Source organism: Notechis scutatus, chromosome 4 (assembly GCF_049901735.1).
Source record: "Notechis scutatus isolate UNSWTSFEM ecotype Mainland chromosome 4, rNotScu1.2, whole genome shotgun sequence".
Classification (NCBI taxonomy): Eukaryota; Metazoa; Chordata; class Lepidosauria; order Squamata; family Elapidae; genus Notechis; species Notechis scutatus.
In genome coordinates, this window is record NC_142012.1 from 20,613,236 (window position 1) to 20,631,415 (window position 18,180).

General features: G+C 39.5%; 1 protein-coding gene across 2 annotated transcripts; it reads right to left on the reverse strand.

Annotated features, from left to right (window-relative positions):
* Positions 1-15,379, reverse strand: LOC113415328 (alcohol dehydrogenase 1-like). Of its 2 annotated transcripts, none has more exons than XM_026672681.2 (9): positions 15,144-15,379; positions 12,859-12,960; positions 10,450-10,591; positions 8,774-8,861; positions 8,454-8,673; positions 8,061-8,321; positions 5,736-5,871; positions 4,168-4,306; positions 1-1,872 (listed from the first exon to the last, which is right to left on the reverse strand). In XM_026672681.2, the coding sequence occupies exons 1-9, from the start codon at positions 15,159-15,161 to the stop codon at positions 1,848-1,850; spliced, it is 1,131 nt and encodes a 376-aa protein (XP_026528466.2). In that variant the 5' UTR covers positions 15,162-15,379; the 3' UTR covers positions 1-1,847. The 2 variants fall into 2 exon arrangements, with proteins under 2 accessions (XP_026528466.2, XP_087819013.1); XM_087962887.1 differs by having other exon boundaries at positions 15,262-15,376.
* Positions 15,380-18,180: the final 2,801 nt, after the last annotated feature.

An 18,180-nucleotide genomic window follows, 5' to 3' on the forward strand; every position in this document is an offset into this window, starting at 1 on the left:
GTCAAAAAGTTGTATTTATTTAATTTATATTCCTCCTTTACTATTTTTGTAAGCAACTCAAAGCGGAGAACATAATACTCCTTTCTCCTCCCCTATTCCCAATAACAACTCTGTGAGGTGGGTTGGATTGTGTGTATGTGACTGGCCCAAAGTCACCCAACCGATATTTGTTGCATTTATAATGATTTTCCAGGCTTTTAAAAACAAAATTGCTATGCTTATCCACTTTGAATCAGGGCTGATCCTTGAATGAGACTGTATGTATATTTTTCTATTGATCGGGCTTGCATCAGTGGTGGGATTCTACTGGTTTGGCCTGGTTTGGCTGAAATGCTAGCTCTGAGAATCATCTGTGAGTGAACCCCTTTGCTCCGATGATCAGCTGCTGGGCCCACCCACCTGCCCTGCCTCTATTCTGACCTTTATTTCCTGGTTTTGAAGCTCAGCTGCTTTGTACGGCACAGCAGACTGCTGAGCGTCAGCTGTTGAAGACACAGTGAGAGCCCAGGATTGCAGAAGGTCAGTAGCAAACCCTCTGCACGCATGAATCGCACAAAGTTTCTACAAAGCGCACCCACAAAGCCAACGCCCACAGAACTGGTGGTAAAAAAAAAAATTGAATCCCACCACTGGCTTGCATGATACAATTAAGGACATATAAAACAATTACTGGAGCTGTTGATAGAAACTTTGGTTCCACTGACTAATTCCATTTACTCAAGAGTTTGCATGATTGGAAGGCAAGCCCAAGACAGTTCTATTCAGTACAATAAGCTATGGGTGGTAAGGAAACATGAACAGGAGAGAAAACAAGAGTAAGTCTCACATCTTTTGATATAAGACTATGTGGCAGAGGCATCCAGGCTTTATGACGGCCAGTGCAATGGGTTGAGGTGTTGGACTGAAACCAAGGAAGCCTAAATTCAAGTCTCCCCTTGATCTCTGGCTAAACAAGAGAATTGAGGGGCCCTGGGTGCTCTCTGAGCTTGGTTGCTTTCTTGCAGACATTTCATTGCTCAAACTAGGTAAGACCATCAGGCACCACGCTCAGGGAGCATCCAGGACCCCTCATTTCAACCCTGACCTATAAATATTTTCCTTTATTGGTAAAACAAGAGAACTTCAGTGCAGAGAAACTGAAGGGAGATTGCCCTGAACTGCCAAAGGAGAGCAGCTGCTTTTGGCATCAAGGGACTGCCTTGAGGTTTGGGTCGATTTTAACAGAATAAATGCTATGGAACAGGGGTGGGATTCTACCGGTTCGGCCTGGTTTGATCAAACTGGTAGCTCCAAAAATCATCTGAGAGTAAACCAGTTCACTCCAATGATCTGCTGTTGGGCCCAGCTATGCCCACCAAACCGGTGGTAAACCACTTTGCATCCCACCACTGCTATGGAAATAATATTGTATGGCTAAAGCAGTCAAGAGTGAGTGGTCATAACTTCTCTTCACTAATCAGGAGCCCTTCTGGTATAATTCAATTAGTGAATCATGTTACATCCTAACACCATGAGGCTAAACAGTGAAAAACATGAGTTTCTACATTTTATGTAGATACAATTGATCCCCGCCCCTTTGGAGTCTTAAAATTGGATTCTGTTCTTTGTGTGATAATTAAAACTAAGAACATCACTTGGATTTTTTTTTTCTTGCATCTGGGGCCAAGTAAAATCAACTTTCCATCTTGTAAATCATGTCGTTTATGCTATGGCCTAAACATAAACATGCAGAGAAACAAAATAGGAGTGTCTTTTTCCAGTATTTTCAGAACAGAGGGCCAAGGAAAAGGGTAATCTTCGTGGTTCCGTGCTAAAGACTTCCAGACAGATTCAGCAAGTTGAGCCAGTTAGAACATCAAGACAGTACGAATGCTGAAAAATAAAACACAGGCTTTACTTTCCACATCCTCTTGCAAAGAAAAATGATCAAAACACAAGTATGTTTAAATTCAGGGCCTGTGACTGATTTCCTATTTTCAAAGCTTGCTGACAGATATTATTATTAATCTTGGAATATGGGAAAGGCAGGCTAGGCTGTTGGGAAATCTGACAGTTGCACTTGTTTGTGGAAATGTGACGACAACAGCATTTGACATTCGTAAGAAATCAGTGCTGTGGGAAACTCATCTAGTCAAGCAGATGTGGGCCACAAAGAATGGCACCTCACATTACAATAGAAGAATCTGGGAGTTCAACAATGAAGGTTGCATGCAGATCTGAGGAATCTCCTGACATTTATTTCCTCACAGACCTTTGCTTCAGCCACTTATCAGTTACTTCAACAATCTTGCTTCGACATTAGAAGAAAGCCAGAAACAGAGAGCCCAGCACAAGGCAAAAAATTTGCAAAGTAATTTCACAGTCTTACCTCATTTGGTAGCCCCTTGTTAAAAATGCTGACGACATGCATGGAAGTGAAGCTGCCTAGATGAACAAAGGGGATGTGAATTCTGACTTTCTTAGCTCTCCTAAAAGCTCCTCATCTCAATGGCCATGGCATCTTTCTGGACAACTTTGCAGCCTTGGGAAACTATTTTTATTTTATTATTAAATTTATTTGCCACCCAATGACTCTGGGCAGCTTACAGCATGAAAACATTAAAATCATCAGATATAAAATGACAAAGCAGTTAAAATAAAACCACTTAACACAAGATGGAGAAGGAGGGAGCCAGATACATGTGGGAATGGATGAGATGGGATTTCCCCAAACAAGTGCAGCAGTCACATTTCTCAACTGTACAACCTGTCTCCCATATTCCAAGATTAACAATAATATATGTCAGTAGATATTAGTCACCATCTCAAATGTGAAGCCACCTCCACCCCCCAAATTGGGTCCCCAAGCCATCTAGCGGAACCAGGTTTTAAAACTCTTATGAAAAGTCAGGAGGTTGGGAGCCAATCACACCAGATGGCAAGATATTCCAAAGGGCAGGAGAGGGGCTTTGTTTTGAGTGGTTTCCTACCTATCTGGCAGGATAGTCCCAGATGGTGTTACTTGGGACCTAGTGCTCCACAAAGAACAAACTGGCATGTGAAATTCTTCAAGGCTCCTTTTGATCTACAGCGCTTTTAAAATAAACACATCAACTGTTGGGAAAGGACCTTGAAATCCAATTCTCTAGGTAACCCTATCAGGAAATGGTGTAACTCCCTTGAAGGTATGCCTAAGGATAGTGATGGGCTGAATAAAGGAAAACAAATTGAAACTGAATCCACATAAGACAAAAATATTCACTGTGAAAGGCCATGACTCTTAAGTTTTGCGCGGAGCTATTCTTGATGAAATCACACTCTCCCAAAATGAGTGGGTACACAACTTAGGAGTGACTCTGGATTAGATTATAACTTCCAGGCTTGTCTTATGCATTATATAAGGTTATTTATGTGTGCAACTTAAAAGCTTTAATTGGGACAAACTGCTATAGCCAGGTCAATGTTTGGTTTATCCCCCAGAGCCCACATCATGCTAATTTTAAGTTCAGGTTGCCAATTTGCATCTAGGTGCAGAAGAAATTATAGCTTATTGTTTAAAGTGACTTAGACCTGGGATTCCTAAAATCATGTCATCTCCTCCGAGATTCTGAGTTTGATCAAGTGAGTAGATCTGGTTGATATGGCTGCCAGTTGGGGCTATTTTTTTCTGGGGAGGGGTTTGTGTATATAGAATTCATTAGAACAAAGAATGACTAGAATTAAGCCTTTACAAGGCTTTAAAATGCACTCTTTCAATTACCCTTTAACTTTCACTAGAGAAGTCTTAGACTCAGCGTAGCTAAGAAAAGTACAGCAAATACTTCAGTTTCCTGGCAACTCTACAAAATTAATATTTGCTCTATGTGTAGATGAAATTGAATTTGTTTTATTTATAACCTGTATTTATGATGTTGATAAATAACTTAAGGCAAAAAACATACTGAATACTCCTTCCTCCCATTTACCCGACATCAACCTCCTTTTGTGGTGGATTGGAGTGTGAGAGAGCGATTGGCTCAAAGTCACCCAAATGGCTTTCATGTGTAAGGTGGGATTATAACTTACAGTCTCCTGGTTTCTAGCCTTGTATCTTAACCACTAGACCAAGCTGGCTTTTGGAATTCAAACTGAAGTCTGAGCTGAAACTACTTCTGTTAAAAGTAGGTCACGATGGGACAGAAATCTCACCTCTTTCCAGCACGAAGCAAATCAAATCCTTTCCTAATATCACTGAATGGTAAAATGTGGGTGATCAGAACATCTGGTTTAAATTTTCCTTCCATGTAACTGGAGACCAGTTGAGGAATTGAATCTTTCATCTTCCAGCCTAGAAGAAACAAAACCAAATGTAACCTACTAGATGTTGGCTCTGCTTCCCATGAACATTTTTGCAATTTGTCAAACTTTTTTTTTTTTTTGGCAAATCACAAAAATGCTCATAACAAAACTAGTAACATTATTTTTTTTATTGTAAAATCAAATATAGAATAAAGTAAAACTGGAAGCACATGGATTGCTAAATGTTTACTCTTAACTGCTGCTTCATTTTCTGGAGGAAAGATGGCAGCTTTTTCCTAACCTGGTATCCAGATGAAGTAAGTCTCTCTGTCTCTCTCTCTGTCTGTCTCTCTCTCTCTCTCTGTCTCTCTCTGTCTCTCTCTCTCTCTCTCTCTCTCTGTCTCTCTCTCTCTCTCTCTCTGTCTCTCTCTCTGTCTCTCTCTGTCTCTCTCTCTCTCTCTCTCTCTCTCTCTCTGTCTCTCTCTCTCTCCCTGTCTCTCAATCTCTCTCTCATAATTATATGGCCACCCACCTCACAAAACCTGGCTTGCAGGGGTGGGCTTCAAAAAATTTAGCAACCAGTTCTTTGCCCAGTTGCTGGCTGGGCATGGCCATGGTGGGCATGGCCTAGTTGGCCTACTGCACCACCCTGGCCTGGGACAAAAATGGGCCATGGGGGGGAAGTTGCCCTCCCTGGGCTCCAGAGGCTTTTCTCAACTCTCCAGAGGGCGAAAATGGTCTCCCCAGGCTCCAGAGACCCTCTGGAGGCTGGAAACGGGGCCATTTCCAGCCTTCCAGAACTTCCGGGAGGCCCATTTTTCACCTCTCCCCAAGGCTCCGTGTGATTCCTACACTTACCTGGGATCCAAAATGGGCCACATGGGGAGTCCTGGGAGGGGCAGGGTGAGTGGGGCCAGCCAGGGGTGGGATTTGCCGATTCACTGAACTGGCCATAAAATTAACAACCGGTTCACCTGGTGTCATTTTATGATCTTTCTTGCCACTGTTGCTAAGTGAATCACTGTAGTTGTTAAGTTAGTAACATGGTTGTTAAGTGAACCTGGTTTCCCCTTCGACTTTGCTTTTCAGAAGGTTGCAAGTGGTGATCATTTGACCCTGGGACACTGCCACCATCATAAATATGAGTCAGCTGCCAAGCGTCTGGATTTTGATCATGTGACCATGGGGATATTGCAGAGATTCTCTAAACAACTGTGGCATTAAAGGTCATATAATGAGATAAACCTCATGTAACAACTGCCTTGTTTTGCATTGGAAATTTTGGAGTCAATTGTGGTCATAAAACAAGGATTATCTGTAATACAGACACAAATCAAATGAAACAATTATCCTAGGACAAACTCTGGTTTATAGGTATGTTCACATACCATCATTTCCACTGTCATTTCATACTAAAAAAAGTCAAATAAAATACCTGTTTCTGAGTGTATTCACTTAACTTTCATCTGTCAACGTACCTCCAATGAAACTCCCTTTTATGGTGCGCCCTGTAAGAAGCAGCATAGGATCCAAGGAGAATTTTGCACCTAAGGGGGGCATCCCTATCACTACACAGATCCCACAGCCCATGTGACAAGAGGCCAAAGCAGCTGTCTGGTTGAAAAAAAGGGAAGACATTAAGAAAGTTTTTGCCCTGCAAAGAAAAAAGGGACGATGGATGAACATTAAAAAATACTGTATTTGACCCTGGAAATGGTAAAGATAAATAACAGCTGACTTAGTATAAAGCAAATGTATACGGAATGTTCTGCAATCTGCATACAGCCACTATTGATGCACATGCCTCACAGTAAGCTACCTATTTCCCAAAATGATTTTTTAGCAACAATTCTCTGAAGTTACACCTGAATCTGTTGATAGCATTCCAAAGGATTTCGGATCTTTCTGGAAAGCTGATCAGTTTATTTTTTTCAGTACTGACAGTTGAGTATCCCGAAATAGCATCCATCCATCTGCTTCTTAAGAAGATCAATTTAATTATAATTTTTCTTTTTATATTTGCTGTTTTTTATCTGATTATTAAACACTGTCCAGGGTTGCTGTTTTGAGATGAGCAGCTGTATGAATTTTTTTTAGATAAAATAAAAAACAGATTTGATCAACCACCCTGCCTTAACTGAATCATGCATAGGCTCTAGCTACTAACACACAAGAGTTTAATCTCAAACACAGAGGGCTTCCTTGGCAGTCTGCCTGAAGGCAGGACCCATTTTTACAGAATGTACTATGAACTCATTGTCTTGAGAAATGGTCATGGCTACCAAATGAGGTTGTTCAAAGGAGGAAACTAGTGAGTTTTTGTGGTTGACCATGGACTTGAACTTGTCTCTCCTCAACCCTGATTGAAGATCTTAACCAGTACACCCCAAAAACTGATCCATAGAGGGATGAACTATCATTTGTTGTCTTGATGGCCATTTACTTTCTCTGAATGCTTTAAACCCTAGCTGCCAAGAAGCAGGAAGGGAACAGGACTCATATCCCTATTTTCAGGGTTCTGACAGATGCCCTAATTAAACCATGAGCCTTGAGCCAATTTTCAAAAGAAATACAGTTATTTATTAGGAGCAACATGTCGGCATGTACCCAAGTGAAGTCAGCTCTGCCTCACGTAATTTACGGCTCAACTATGACTCTGTTTCCCCACTCCCCTCAGGGAGTGTCATAAAACACATTCTCCAATGAAGCACCTTCGTGGGCTGCAGAGATCATGCCTCTGGGATACAGCCTTGAGAAAAGTATTCGTGGAATGTGCCTCTGGCCATCGCTGCTGTGCTGCTGCACCCGTTCTCCCCTCTCCTGCCCTTGGCAACTCGATAGCAGGCCAGGAATGCTTTACGAGTTGATGCCTATACTATTTGAGATATTGTAGAAAGACAGCCATGTTAGTCTAAGGAAGCCAAAAATCAGAAAGATTTTAAGATTAACCAATATTTATTTTGAACTTTCATGAGTTACAGATTACTTTATAAAATGCAGAAGGGCTTGAGTGATGTGAGATTATAAATATAAGGATTGATGTGAGATTAAAGTACAGCTTGATAAATGATTAGGCGCTTAAGACTCTTTCCTGGATAATTTTCATCTATATTACTACTGTGCCATCTCCTTTTCTTCCCCATCCCATTCTGCCTTATACCTGTGTATTTCAAACTCAGTCAAGCCACTGATCAAGTGAGTTACAGCTCATAAAAGTTTAAAATAAACACTGGTTAACCTTACCAGATGTTATCAGGCTCATCCCATTTGACAGTTTCCCAAATGAACCTATTAGGCTACTGGGAGACAGAGAACACCGAATCAGATGATCCTTTGGGCTGATTTTTATGAAATAACTGTTTTACTGTAGTGACAAATAGTTCAAAAAAAAATATCAATACAGCAAACCTGGAGAAAATATGCATACAGTAGTATCCAGACTTAATGGATTGCCGTTTTCCATCTTTGAATACAGTGGACAAAATCTGTGCCCCAATAGATCTCCAAAATATTAAACTAAGTCCATTATATCCAAAGTAATTCAGACAATTCATTTAAATTTAGATTAATGATTTAAATTGTATTATCACTTGCATATTGATGCTATTTATATCACTTGCATAAGAATGGATTTATGCAAATAAAGTAAAATGGTGACTGTTTACACAAATGAGGTATATTCACATAGCTGGTAGTAGCAGATGTTGTCTCATCCGGAATGGTCTTTTAAATCAAGACCATTCTTTCATTGAAATCTAGCGTTGAATGGCAAAAGAGCCAATACATGTTGATTAAATACATACCAGTGTCTCCAAACATCCAGCAACCTCAAAGGCATAATCTACACCATGTCCAGTCATTTCCAGCACTACTTCTTGAATGGGTTTCTTGTAATCTTGAGGGTTGATACATTCTGTAGCTCCCAGTTCTTTTGCCTTCCCAAATTTTTCGCTGTTAATGTCGATCGCAATTATACGAGATGCTCCAGCGGTTTTGCATCCCATGACCACAGAGAGTCCAACGCCTCCCAAACCAAAAACAGCACAGGTGGATCCAGGTGTAACCTATGGAGTCATGGAGAAAGAGAGCTGCGATACATTCAAGCTATTCCCAGCAGCAGAACAAATTGATGGAGAAGTTCTTAAGTGGCACAGAATTTGAGAGCTCATCAACAACTTCTAAATAGGTTTTCTCACCTGGGCTGTATTGAGGGCAGCCCCATAACCAGTAGAGAATCCACAGCCAAAAAGACAGACTTTATCAAGAGGTGCATCATCATCAATTTTAACAACGGTAGAGTCAGGCATGACTGTATATTCAGAGAAAGTGCTAATCCAAAGGAAGTGATGAATTTGCTTCCCTTTGCAGCTGAATCTACTGGTTTTGTCAGGCATCAGATTTTGTGGTTCCGAAATGCTGTTTCAGAGATAAATGGACTTGTCAGTAAGAAAAGAAACTTGATGTGCAATGTCCTGAATCCAAAAAAATACAAAAATTTTTTTTTAAAGGAACTCACTGGGTTTTCAGGCAACAGTTGGTGTTTGATTTTAAACACGAGTTGCATTCTCCACACTGGGGCAGACAAAGAGGAATAACTTTGTCTCCTTCGAATACAAAGGAAAAAAAACATGAAATCTCTGGATCAAAAGATGTTTATTACCCACATTTTTATAAATCAAAAATTTTAAAACAGACTTTTCCTGATATACAGTATTTGCCATAGTTGAAACAGCCTTCTGAATGCACTCATTAAAATTCAGATTGTAATTCATTGTGAATTTGGGGGGAGAAGCAGTACTAAATCAGATGTCTTAGAAGCAGTTAATTTCACTTAACCATATTTAATCATTCTTCATTCATACTACACCATGTCTTAGCATATTGGATGAACTTAGCATTAGTGGTTTTAAAGTATAAACTTCAGTCTACAATTCAGTTTTGCTATCCATGGTTCATGGCAAATCCTTGCACCATCATTGCATAAGTTTTCATAGATCAAAGGTTACTTCATCAGGGGAGCAGAGTACAGATCTGAGCAAGAGAAAATTTCTTTTATTATACATACAGCTTCGTTGGGAAGAGGAAGAATGGAATGATGAAGGGACACTAAGTCACAATTGCTCTAGATATGTCTAAATATCTAGAGCATGACAGATAAATTCTTGCAATGAATTGCAAACTAACCTGACCTCTGGTGTAATCTAGGAAAAATGGTGCTATAAATACAGTCCATATAGGTAGTTCTCAACTTATGAGCACAATTAGGGCCAGAATTTCTCTTGCTAAACAAGACTGTTAAGTGAGTCACACCCAATCTTAGGAGCTTTTTTTCCCAGTGAAGCAAATCACTTCAGTTGTTGTGTGAATCATGGGATCAATAAGGGATTCCAGCTTTCCCCGTAGACTTCACTTGTCAGAAGGCGACTGGGAAAATTGCCAATCGTGGTCAAATGACCCCGAGATGTTGTAACCATCGTAAATACATATCAGTTGTCAAGCACCTGGATTCTGATCAGGTGATTATGGGGACGCTGAGAAGGTCATAAGTGTGAGGGCTGATCATGTCTTTTTTTCAGGGCCCAGAAAAGGATGGTCTCTAAACAGGTGGTTTTAAGTCGAGGACTACCTGTAGTTAAACGAATCACGCTCTGTAATATCGGAGCTCAGTTCTGTACAATGCAGATGTCAAGGTTCCAACTGATGAACCCAACCAAGGAAGCACGGTCGAGATGATCCAATCTTTTTATGCTATTCTTTACTGAGTACATCATATCAGTATAGATTGAAAGCAAAACCAACTCTGCCTAATTCCTGCCATTTTCATGTAGTTAAATAATTGAATCTCCCCCCCCCAACTAGCGCAGGTCACATTGTCCAATTAGGTGTCTAGCTATTGTTATGGAAACTGTCTAGGTGTTTGTCAAGCATCTGTCAAGATGACCTTGGTTCCCATGGGATGGTTTCTTGTTTCCACCTGGGCCTGGCATTCCAGAATGGATTCCCCTCCCACCCCTGAGTTTGTAGCAAGTGAAAAAGCGGCAATGGCTACGACAGCAAAATCACATTTTTAACCTGACAGCAGACTCCATGTAATAGCATATGTAGTAGCATATAGCAATTATGCTGGATACCCATTGTATTTTGAAGATATTGAGATGCACATGAAAAAGCCAGAGGGCTTCTTCTCTGTACCTGGTTTCACACATGTCACTCCTGGCCCAACACTCTCCACTATTCCAGCTCCTTCATGGCCAGGAATTACAGGATACTCTACTTTGGGGAAAGAACCTTCCAGAACATGGTCATCTGTCCCGCATATTCCGGTGGCTATTATCTATAATAGAGAACAAAGTTATGTCTATAATAGAGAATAACTTATGTCCAACCATAGCGGATGTTATGTGGGTATTTACTAGGGGCTTCCAAAGATCTATGCATAATAGTCTCATATGAATATGGACAAGCCAATGGATTTTAAACAATGGATAAAAACACAAATGTAAAAATGCTATTACTCTGATGCCAAAGACCAAAATGCTGTTTGCAGGGGAAAGAAAACTGTAAAATCTCCATCCTCTCCCCACCCACTGCTTTCCAGCTCTGTTCTCCTGTGAAGGGCAACAAAAGAAGACCCAGCCGATCAGCTGGGACTCGGGAGGCAGAGAGTAGATGGCAGGGCCAGTCAGAGGTAGTATTTGCTGGTTCTCTGAACTACTCAAAATTTCCACTACCAGTTCTCCAGAACTGGTCAAAACCTGCTGAATACCACCTCTGGAATGCATGCTATTAACGTTTTGTTATCAAAATAGGTAACATCATCAGCAGGATTGTCTTGTCCTATTCTCCTTAGCTTATAGATGTCTTGTGTGCCAGTGTGGTCATTTGGTTGGTTGGTTGTTCGTTTGGAGCCATAGTTAAATTCTGAGCTCCAAATAAACAACCAACCAAATGACCAACTGATCACACTGGCACACAAGACATAAGCTAAGACAATCTTGCTGATGATGTTACCTAATGAAATGTTCAGAAACTAAACTGAAACAAATTTGGAGAGCAAACCAAACCTAATCTAAACCTAATCTAAAACCCGAACTACAAATATTTTCTATTATTTCAAAATGAACAATATTTAGCCAACGTTTTGGCTTCTAGGTATAATTTTTTCGTAAGGGTGCAATTATTTTGGAAACAGGGCAAAATACTTTTCACCAGTGACTTAAGTAAGTCATGTTGCATGTAAGCCACGAAACACTTGCTTGCCTACTGCAATTTCTGTGCAAGGTAAGAAATTGTCAATCCCAATTCGTGTCTCCCTGATATCAAAGCAGTGCTCATCAATGGCATTGGCAACTTGATGGCTCTTCCCGTGCCATTTTGGATTCCTGATTCAAACTGTCACATTGCAAGAGGTATACATGTTTGTGAAGGCTTCCTCCTTAATCGGATCAAAGTGTTCCGATTCACATTTCTTCAAATTATCCTGCACAATCTTATCTTGTGTGCATGCCTTAATTTATCCTTTCTTCTAACTGCACTGGGAAATGCTGCTCTAATTTATCAGCAGTCTTCTTTATACAGCCATTTTGTAAACTATAATATTTAGCATGGAATTTCATATGAAGTATGAAAGATAAATATCCCATATTTTATGTCAAATGAAGCACTGAAGTAAGATAATTTCAAAATGATATCACATAAGTTTCTTGGACTAGGAAGCATTCATGCCCCAATCTTCTCATCATTCGGGAAAATGAGATGGGAGGTTATGCCAAAACTAATAGCAGCAAACTCAAATTCTTTGCATTCCTGTCCACCCCACTATTTTCATTCAGACCTATGCAGCAAAGCTGAGCATTGAACTGGATTGGAAGCTGAAAGGTGCTTTCAAACATGGGAGCCCACATATAGAATCTATTTACAACTCTTTAAATTAACTGTGTCACTTCTCGGGATCAGAAAAGAACCTCAATTTGCAAAATCTCAGGGATCCATTTTGCAACTTCTTATCCAGTATAGTATAGCAACTGAGTTGATGGACTGGGAATTGGGAGATCATAGTTTTATTTTATCCTCAGACCCAGATGCTCACTGGGTAACTGAGCCAATCACAGTTTCTCTCTCTCTCTTTGCTCAAATTACTTCATAGGGTTGTTGTTTTGGGAACAAGTAGGAAGAAGCACTGGGTACACTGTTGTGACTCCCAAACAAAAGTTATCTAATACATAAATATCTAAAACAAAACATACTTAAAAACTAGTGTAAGGGTCACAAATGGGGGTGCCAGAAAAATTGCACATAAACTAGAGATTACAAATGACAATTTAATAAAAGCAAGGCTGCATTCACAGGACACATGTAGTAAACCCAAATAGAGCACACCATGGTCTGTGAATGTAATTCACATTTACTTTTCAATTCCCATTTACTTTTCTCTTAGCCTTTTAAGGATTGCCAATGTATGAGTATTTATTTAGCAAACTGCTTGGCAAATGCTTGAAAAACACATTAACAGAAGTGACAAGTTGTAGTTTTCCTTTAAGAACAAAACAGTGCTTTCCAAAATAGAGGACCATGGAAAATTATTCATAAAAATTGAACTACCTTAACACGAACTTCATGAGATCTTGGTGGAGCCACTTCTACCTCTTCAATAGAAAGTGGTTTGCCGACTTCCCAAGCCACAGCTGCTCTACATTTGATAACCTAAGAAAGACAAGCCAAAAACAAATATGTTTAGTCTCATCCTACGCAAAGCACAAAGTAGATGAAGCCAAGTAGCAGAACTTTCCCACTATTATAACATGACATGTTGGTCTACACCCAAAATCCTTCTCAATGTAGCAGCTCACAGTGGGGGTCATAGAGAAAGCCTCTTATGCCATTCCAGTGAGAGTAATCAGCTCCCTTGAGATATAGCACCAGAGGCCTCCACAGGAGGGCTCAAATGAGAAACTTAATATCCCATAGTTGCACCACAAGCTCTATTGCCTTTGGACATGCATCATGAAGATGTACATGTGTACCAAAGGAGCTGAACTTGCATCAAAAGGATATAATGATGCTCTAGTCATTTTAATAAAACCTTTAACCCATGGACCCTTCTGTATAATACACATTTTCTGCAATAAAGGAGCACAACAAGGCACATGTGGAGGGAGGGATTTCTTTGCCATTTAGGAAAGTGGAAATTAGTCCATCATGTTATCTACTGTACATCTGAGAGTCGTAATCTTTCTCATCTCTAGAGCACCCTCTGACTAGAGGGGTTGAAAACTGTTCGCACTTTCCTACTTTTTAAGACAACTATTAGTGCAAGTTGCAAGCAACCTAGGCATACATATTTTTTAAAAAATTGTATTGTGTGTGCCCAGCCCTCCTGACAAATTCCTTCTCCCATCAGAAATTTCGTATTCTCTGTGGCATAACATGAATTCATTTTCCCAAAATGTTAATTCTGGCTTCTAGCTACCTAAAAAAATGTCCATTTTTAATTTACTTTGAAACTTGGACAAAGTAGTGAATGAAATGTGATCTACAACTGAGCTATGACCCCAAGTTTAGTGGTGCAACAGGGCACCCTTTCCTCATTGGGCAATTATACATTAACAATATTATCTTAACAAATCACTTTCTTCCTGAGGTTTTTAATCCCAGTCAGTGCAATCAGTGACTTATAATATGGCCTAATACATTTTCCAGAAATCATATACACATTAGATAATGTATTATACATTGTTGTATATTGTATGTTCTAAGTAAGGGATGATGCAGCCATGTGTGCACTAGAACATCCTGCAAACTAAATCCCTAGTTATATGTACTTCAGATGCCAATCTGGCTGCAATAGTATGGAAATTAGATTGCAATTGTAATCCTTTTAGGTGGTAGAAAGCCTTCACAGCAATCTTGATTCCTGGTGACTGCCTGGACAGATCCCTGAGATTTTCTTGGCAAGATTTCAGAAATGGTTTGCCATTGTCTGCTTCCAAGGGCTAGGTGAGTGTGACTGACTCAAGGTCACCCAGTTGGCTTGGTGTCTAAGGTGGGATTAGAACTAACTATTTCCCTGTTTCTGCCTTAACCCCTACATCAATCGCCTCTCAACCGTAAACATATTTAAATAGAAATTGATCCAACTGAACATATTGTTTGGATTTATAGTGAACCACAAAGAAGTCAACCGCATTTTACTCTAGTGTATTTTGAGAATGCCACCCATCTGTGTTGCATTAGGCTTACTAAATGACGCATAGTGCAATAACTACGGCTAAAGTCTTACCTAGGATCTCTCCATTTAAGGGTAAATCCTGATGCACAAAACAAGACAAAATTACCCACTGACACTGAACATTATCCATAGTGCAACAAGTGGCAACGCTGTCTTGGGGCAATTGTAGTCTAGTGTATATTTGAATATAATTAAACAAAAAATAGGTTTCTAGCTAAATAATTCTTGCACATTGTTCCATTAAATCTTACCGTTGCCATTATTTCATAGAAAGCATGCAAAGAAGGTATGCCATCTTAAACTGTGCATTAAGCCCTGGTTTGGCTTAACTGTGGTTTACTGTACAAACCAGGAGTCTCCAACCTTGGGAACTTTAAGCCTGGAGGACTTCAACTCCCAGAATTCCCCAGCCAGCTGGCTGGGGAATTCTGGGAGTTGAAGTCCTCCAGACTTAAAGTTCCCAAGGTTGGAGACTCCTGGTATAAGCTGTACTTTCTACACAAAAAAAGGGAAACACCAGCCATCATTTACATATCTTAACAGCGGGGCTCGCACCAAACATTAACCACAAATCAGCAGACGCATTTCCCTTTTAAATTAGTTAATTACAGCTTAGATTAGTTTACTTCTTCCCTAAGAAGAACAAACCATTTCTTACTTTCCCAGAAGTGTCCATGTCTGCAAACCACCCACTGCCACGAGGATCTTTCCACTCCTCTTTGGGAGAACCCTGGTCTACCGCTTTGGAAAAACGGGGGAGAGAAAGTAGAAGCTACCGTAGTAAACCAATATCGCCAACACAGCGATAGGCACTTCGCTTCCAGCATTGAAATTCCTTTAGGGTCAAGGAGCGGTCCAAAGGCAACCCCCCCACTTTTTTTTCATTAGAACTCTTCACTTGCCGTAGGCGCGCCGCGGAGGACTCTGGGGAATGCAGTCCATATCTGCCTACAATATTGCCAACGCACTCTTTATAGAAGCGCTATTATCTCATCAGATCCGCATATGCTGTAACCGTTACAAGAATACCCCTGACCTGGCGTTTGAATAAAGGGACTGTGTAAATTCGTTTCCATATATACACTGACTTTTTCGCATGCAAAGGTGATGTGCAAGGACATTCTTTTACCAGAATTTGAGGAAAGAAGATTACAACTCTGAAATACTGTGTATACAATAGGAAAATAATCCTCGCCCCCCCTTTTTTTTTTTGGTTATAGGTGATTTTGGAGAGAAGCAGAAACACTTTCGTCCTTAAAAGACTTTGGAAGTAGTTTTTCATGTTGCACTGGGACCAGAGACCATCAACTAAAGTTCTCTGGGAGATTGCAGACTCTTGCTCAACCGAATCTGTACTTGCTGAGGAGGGAGGGAATGGGAGGAGGGACTTTTGTGTGTGTGCTACTGTACTTTGTGCTGCCGGAGAAAAAGCAATGTATTATTAAACTAGGAGGTAATGACACTGTGATGCTTTTCCCTGAGTAATGGAGACTATCTTCAATTCTTCAGTAATGCCTAATCCAGCTGGCAGCTGGTTATTGCTGGTTATATTATTGAATTTATATCCTGCATTCCTGTTTAAACAAACACTTCCCTCCCAAAAAAAATTTTTATTGATTTTTTTATTAATTATATTTCTTACTGCTTAGTAAACATCATGTTGTCTGGGTATTTAATTTGCTTAACAATTCTGAATATATTCTTAATCTCCACCCCTTTTTTCCAACCACTGGTAAAATAGATTTCATGTTTGATAATATTCTGTGTCTTCTTTCTGCTTAATTTTCAGTGTCAATCTATCCATTTCTGCACAGTCTAGTATCTTCTTAATTATCTCTTCTCATGGTATTTCTTCATTTTTCCAATATTGTGCAAATATAATCCTCACTGCTGTTACAACATGTAATATTAAATACAAACTTTTCTTATCTAATTTTTCTGATATTATACCTAATAAACTTTTTAAACAAACACTTGAGTTGGGTTAAAAGTATAAACAACTGGACTAATCCCTGCAGTTTTCTTGGCAAAGAAAAGATTTGCCATTGTTTCCTTCCTAAGGATGAGAGAAAAGGACTGTCCTTCGCTGAATGTAAATGCAATGTAAAATCAGTGTAAATGCTGATTTTAAGACTACAATGAGACTCATGTGTCCTAACTGCTATACTAAACTGTCTCTCTTTATATAACGGTTACAAAACCAAAATAAAACAGTGACATTGTGTGCTATGTGAGCTTGTACAATGAGGCTCAGTATAATAGCACATCATCCAGTTACACTGAATTCACATTGCATTTTGAAGATATTAAAATACATGTCATAAAAGCCAGAGAGGTGGGGAGGAATCTTCCCTGACCTGGTTTTACACAAGTCTCTCCTGATCTAATGCTCTCTACCATTCTGGCTTGGAATTATAGGATATTTTACTTTGGAAAAGAACTTGCCAGAATATAGTGATCCATCCCACATTTTTTGCCTGAAAGTCATCTACATTTTCCAAATTTTTATATAGTCTGTTGATTACTCAAAAGAAAACTTAATATTCTGAAAACAAATGTTTGAATTATAACATCTGTACTATGAGTCAGTATTATAATTTTTCTAGTTAACATGGGTGATTGCAGCTAAATATTCAAAAGAAATAAACAATTATGATACTTTATAAGAAACATTTTTTATAAAAAGCAAACATATTCCAAATCATTCCACATTCAGTTTAGTTGATTAAAAACGTAACAGCATAAATATTCCTGGTAAATCAAACTGGGATTATTTTTATGTTTGCTGCCAGAAGCTGGGTTATGATTTTTAAAAAGATAGAATGAGTTCCCAATGGTGGGTTTACCCATTACTGGAAAGGGACATAGTACATGTGTATACACAGAGTGTGGTAGATTCTAGTAGGCCCTGCTTGCTGCCTCTGGGGAGTAGTGGTGGTGGGGTTGGTGGGAGAGGCCCAAACTATCTATCCAATCTTACTGAACTTTCCACACAATAGTTAGAAGCCACCTCAGTTGCTACCCGGCACTTTTTCCTAGAAAAATCCCATTCTGCCATGGTTTACTAAAATGGAAACGGATGGCAATCTCTTGCCACTGAATTTGGAAAAATATGTTACAGAGGTTTTCCCTAGAATGAAGGTTAGTGAGTGATTGACTAAGAATTCAAATCTTTATTATGATATCAAGGTTCAAAAAAATGAGAAAAGACAGAATATGCTAAAGGAAAAAACCCAGATGATTTTAGTTGCTATTATTTGAATCTCTTTCTTCCAAAACACATAAGCCACACAATTGAGATCATGATCCACAAAGTAAAATTCTAATCTGCATCTGAATTTCACTACTTTCTGTATTGCTCATAATTCCTGGATCCCTAGCCTTGATCATTATGGGTTTCAGCCAGTTCCAGAGAAAGAAATGTGATGTGAACAAATGAAAATGGAGCCAGACCTTTTGACTTTTGCTCTTGTACTTGTTTGGTTCCTCGGAATTTGATTTTGAGAGTTTTCTGATGTCTTTGCCAATATAGCTTGATAGATAGATCTAAATTTCTCTTTGATTCTTCCAGTGCCTGAACTTCCTAAGAAGGATTTTTCTTTGAACAGCTACAGTAGTGAAAATAAATGTTTTGAAGTGTGATATTACATCAATAGATAATATCTTCATTCCTTGTTTGTGGGTTTTCTGAAGGC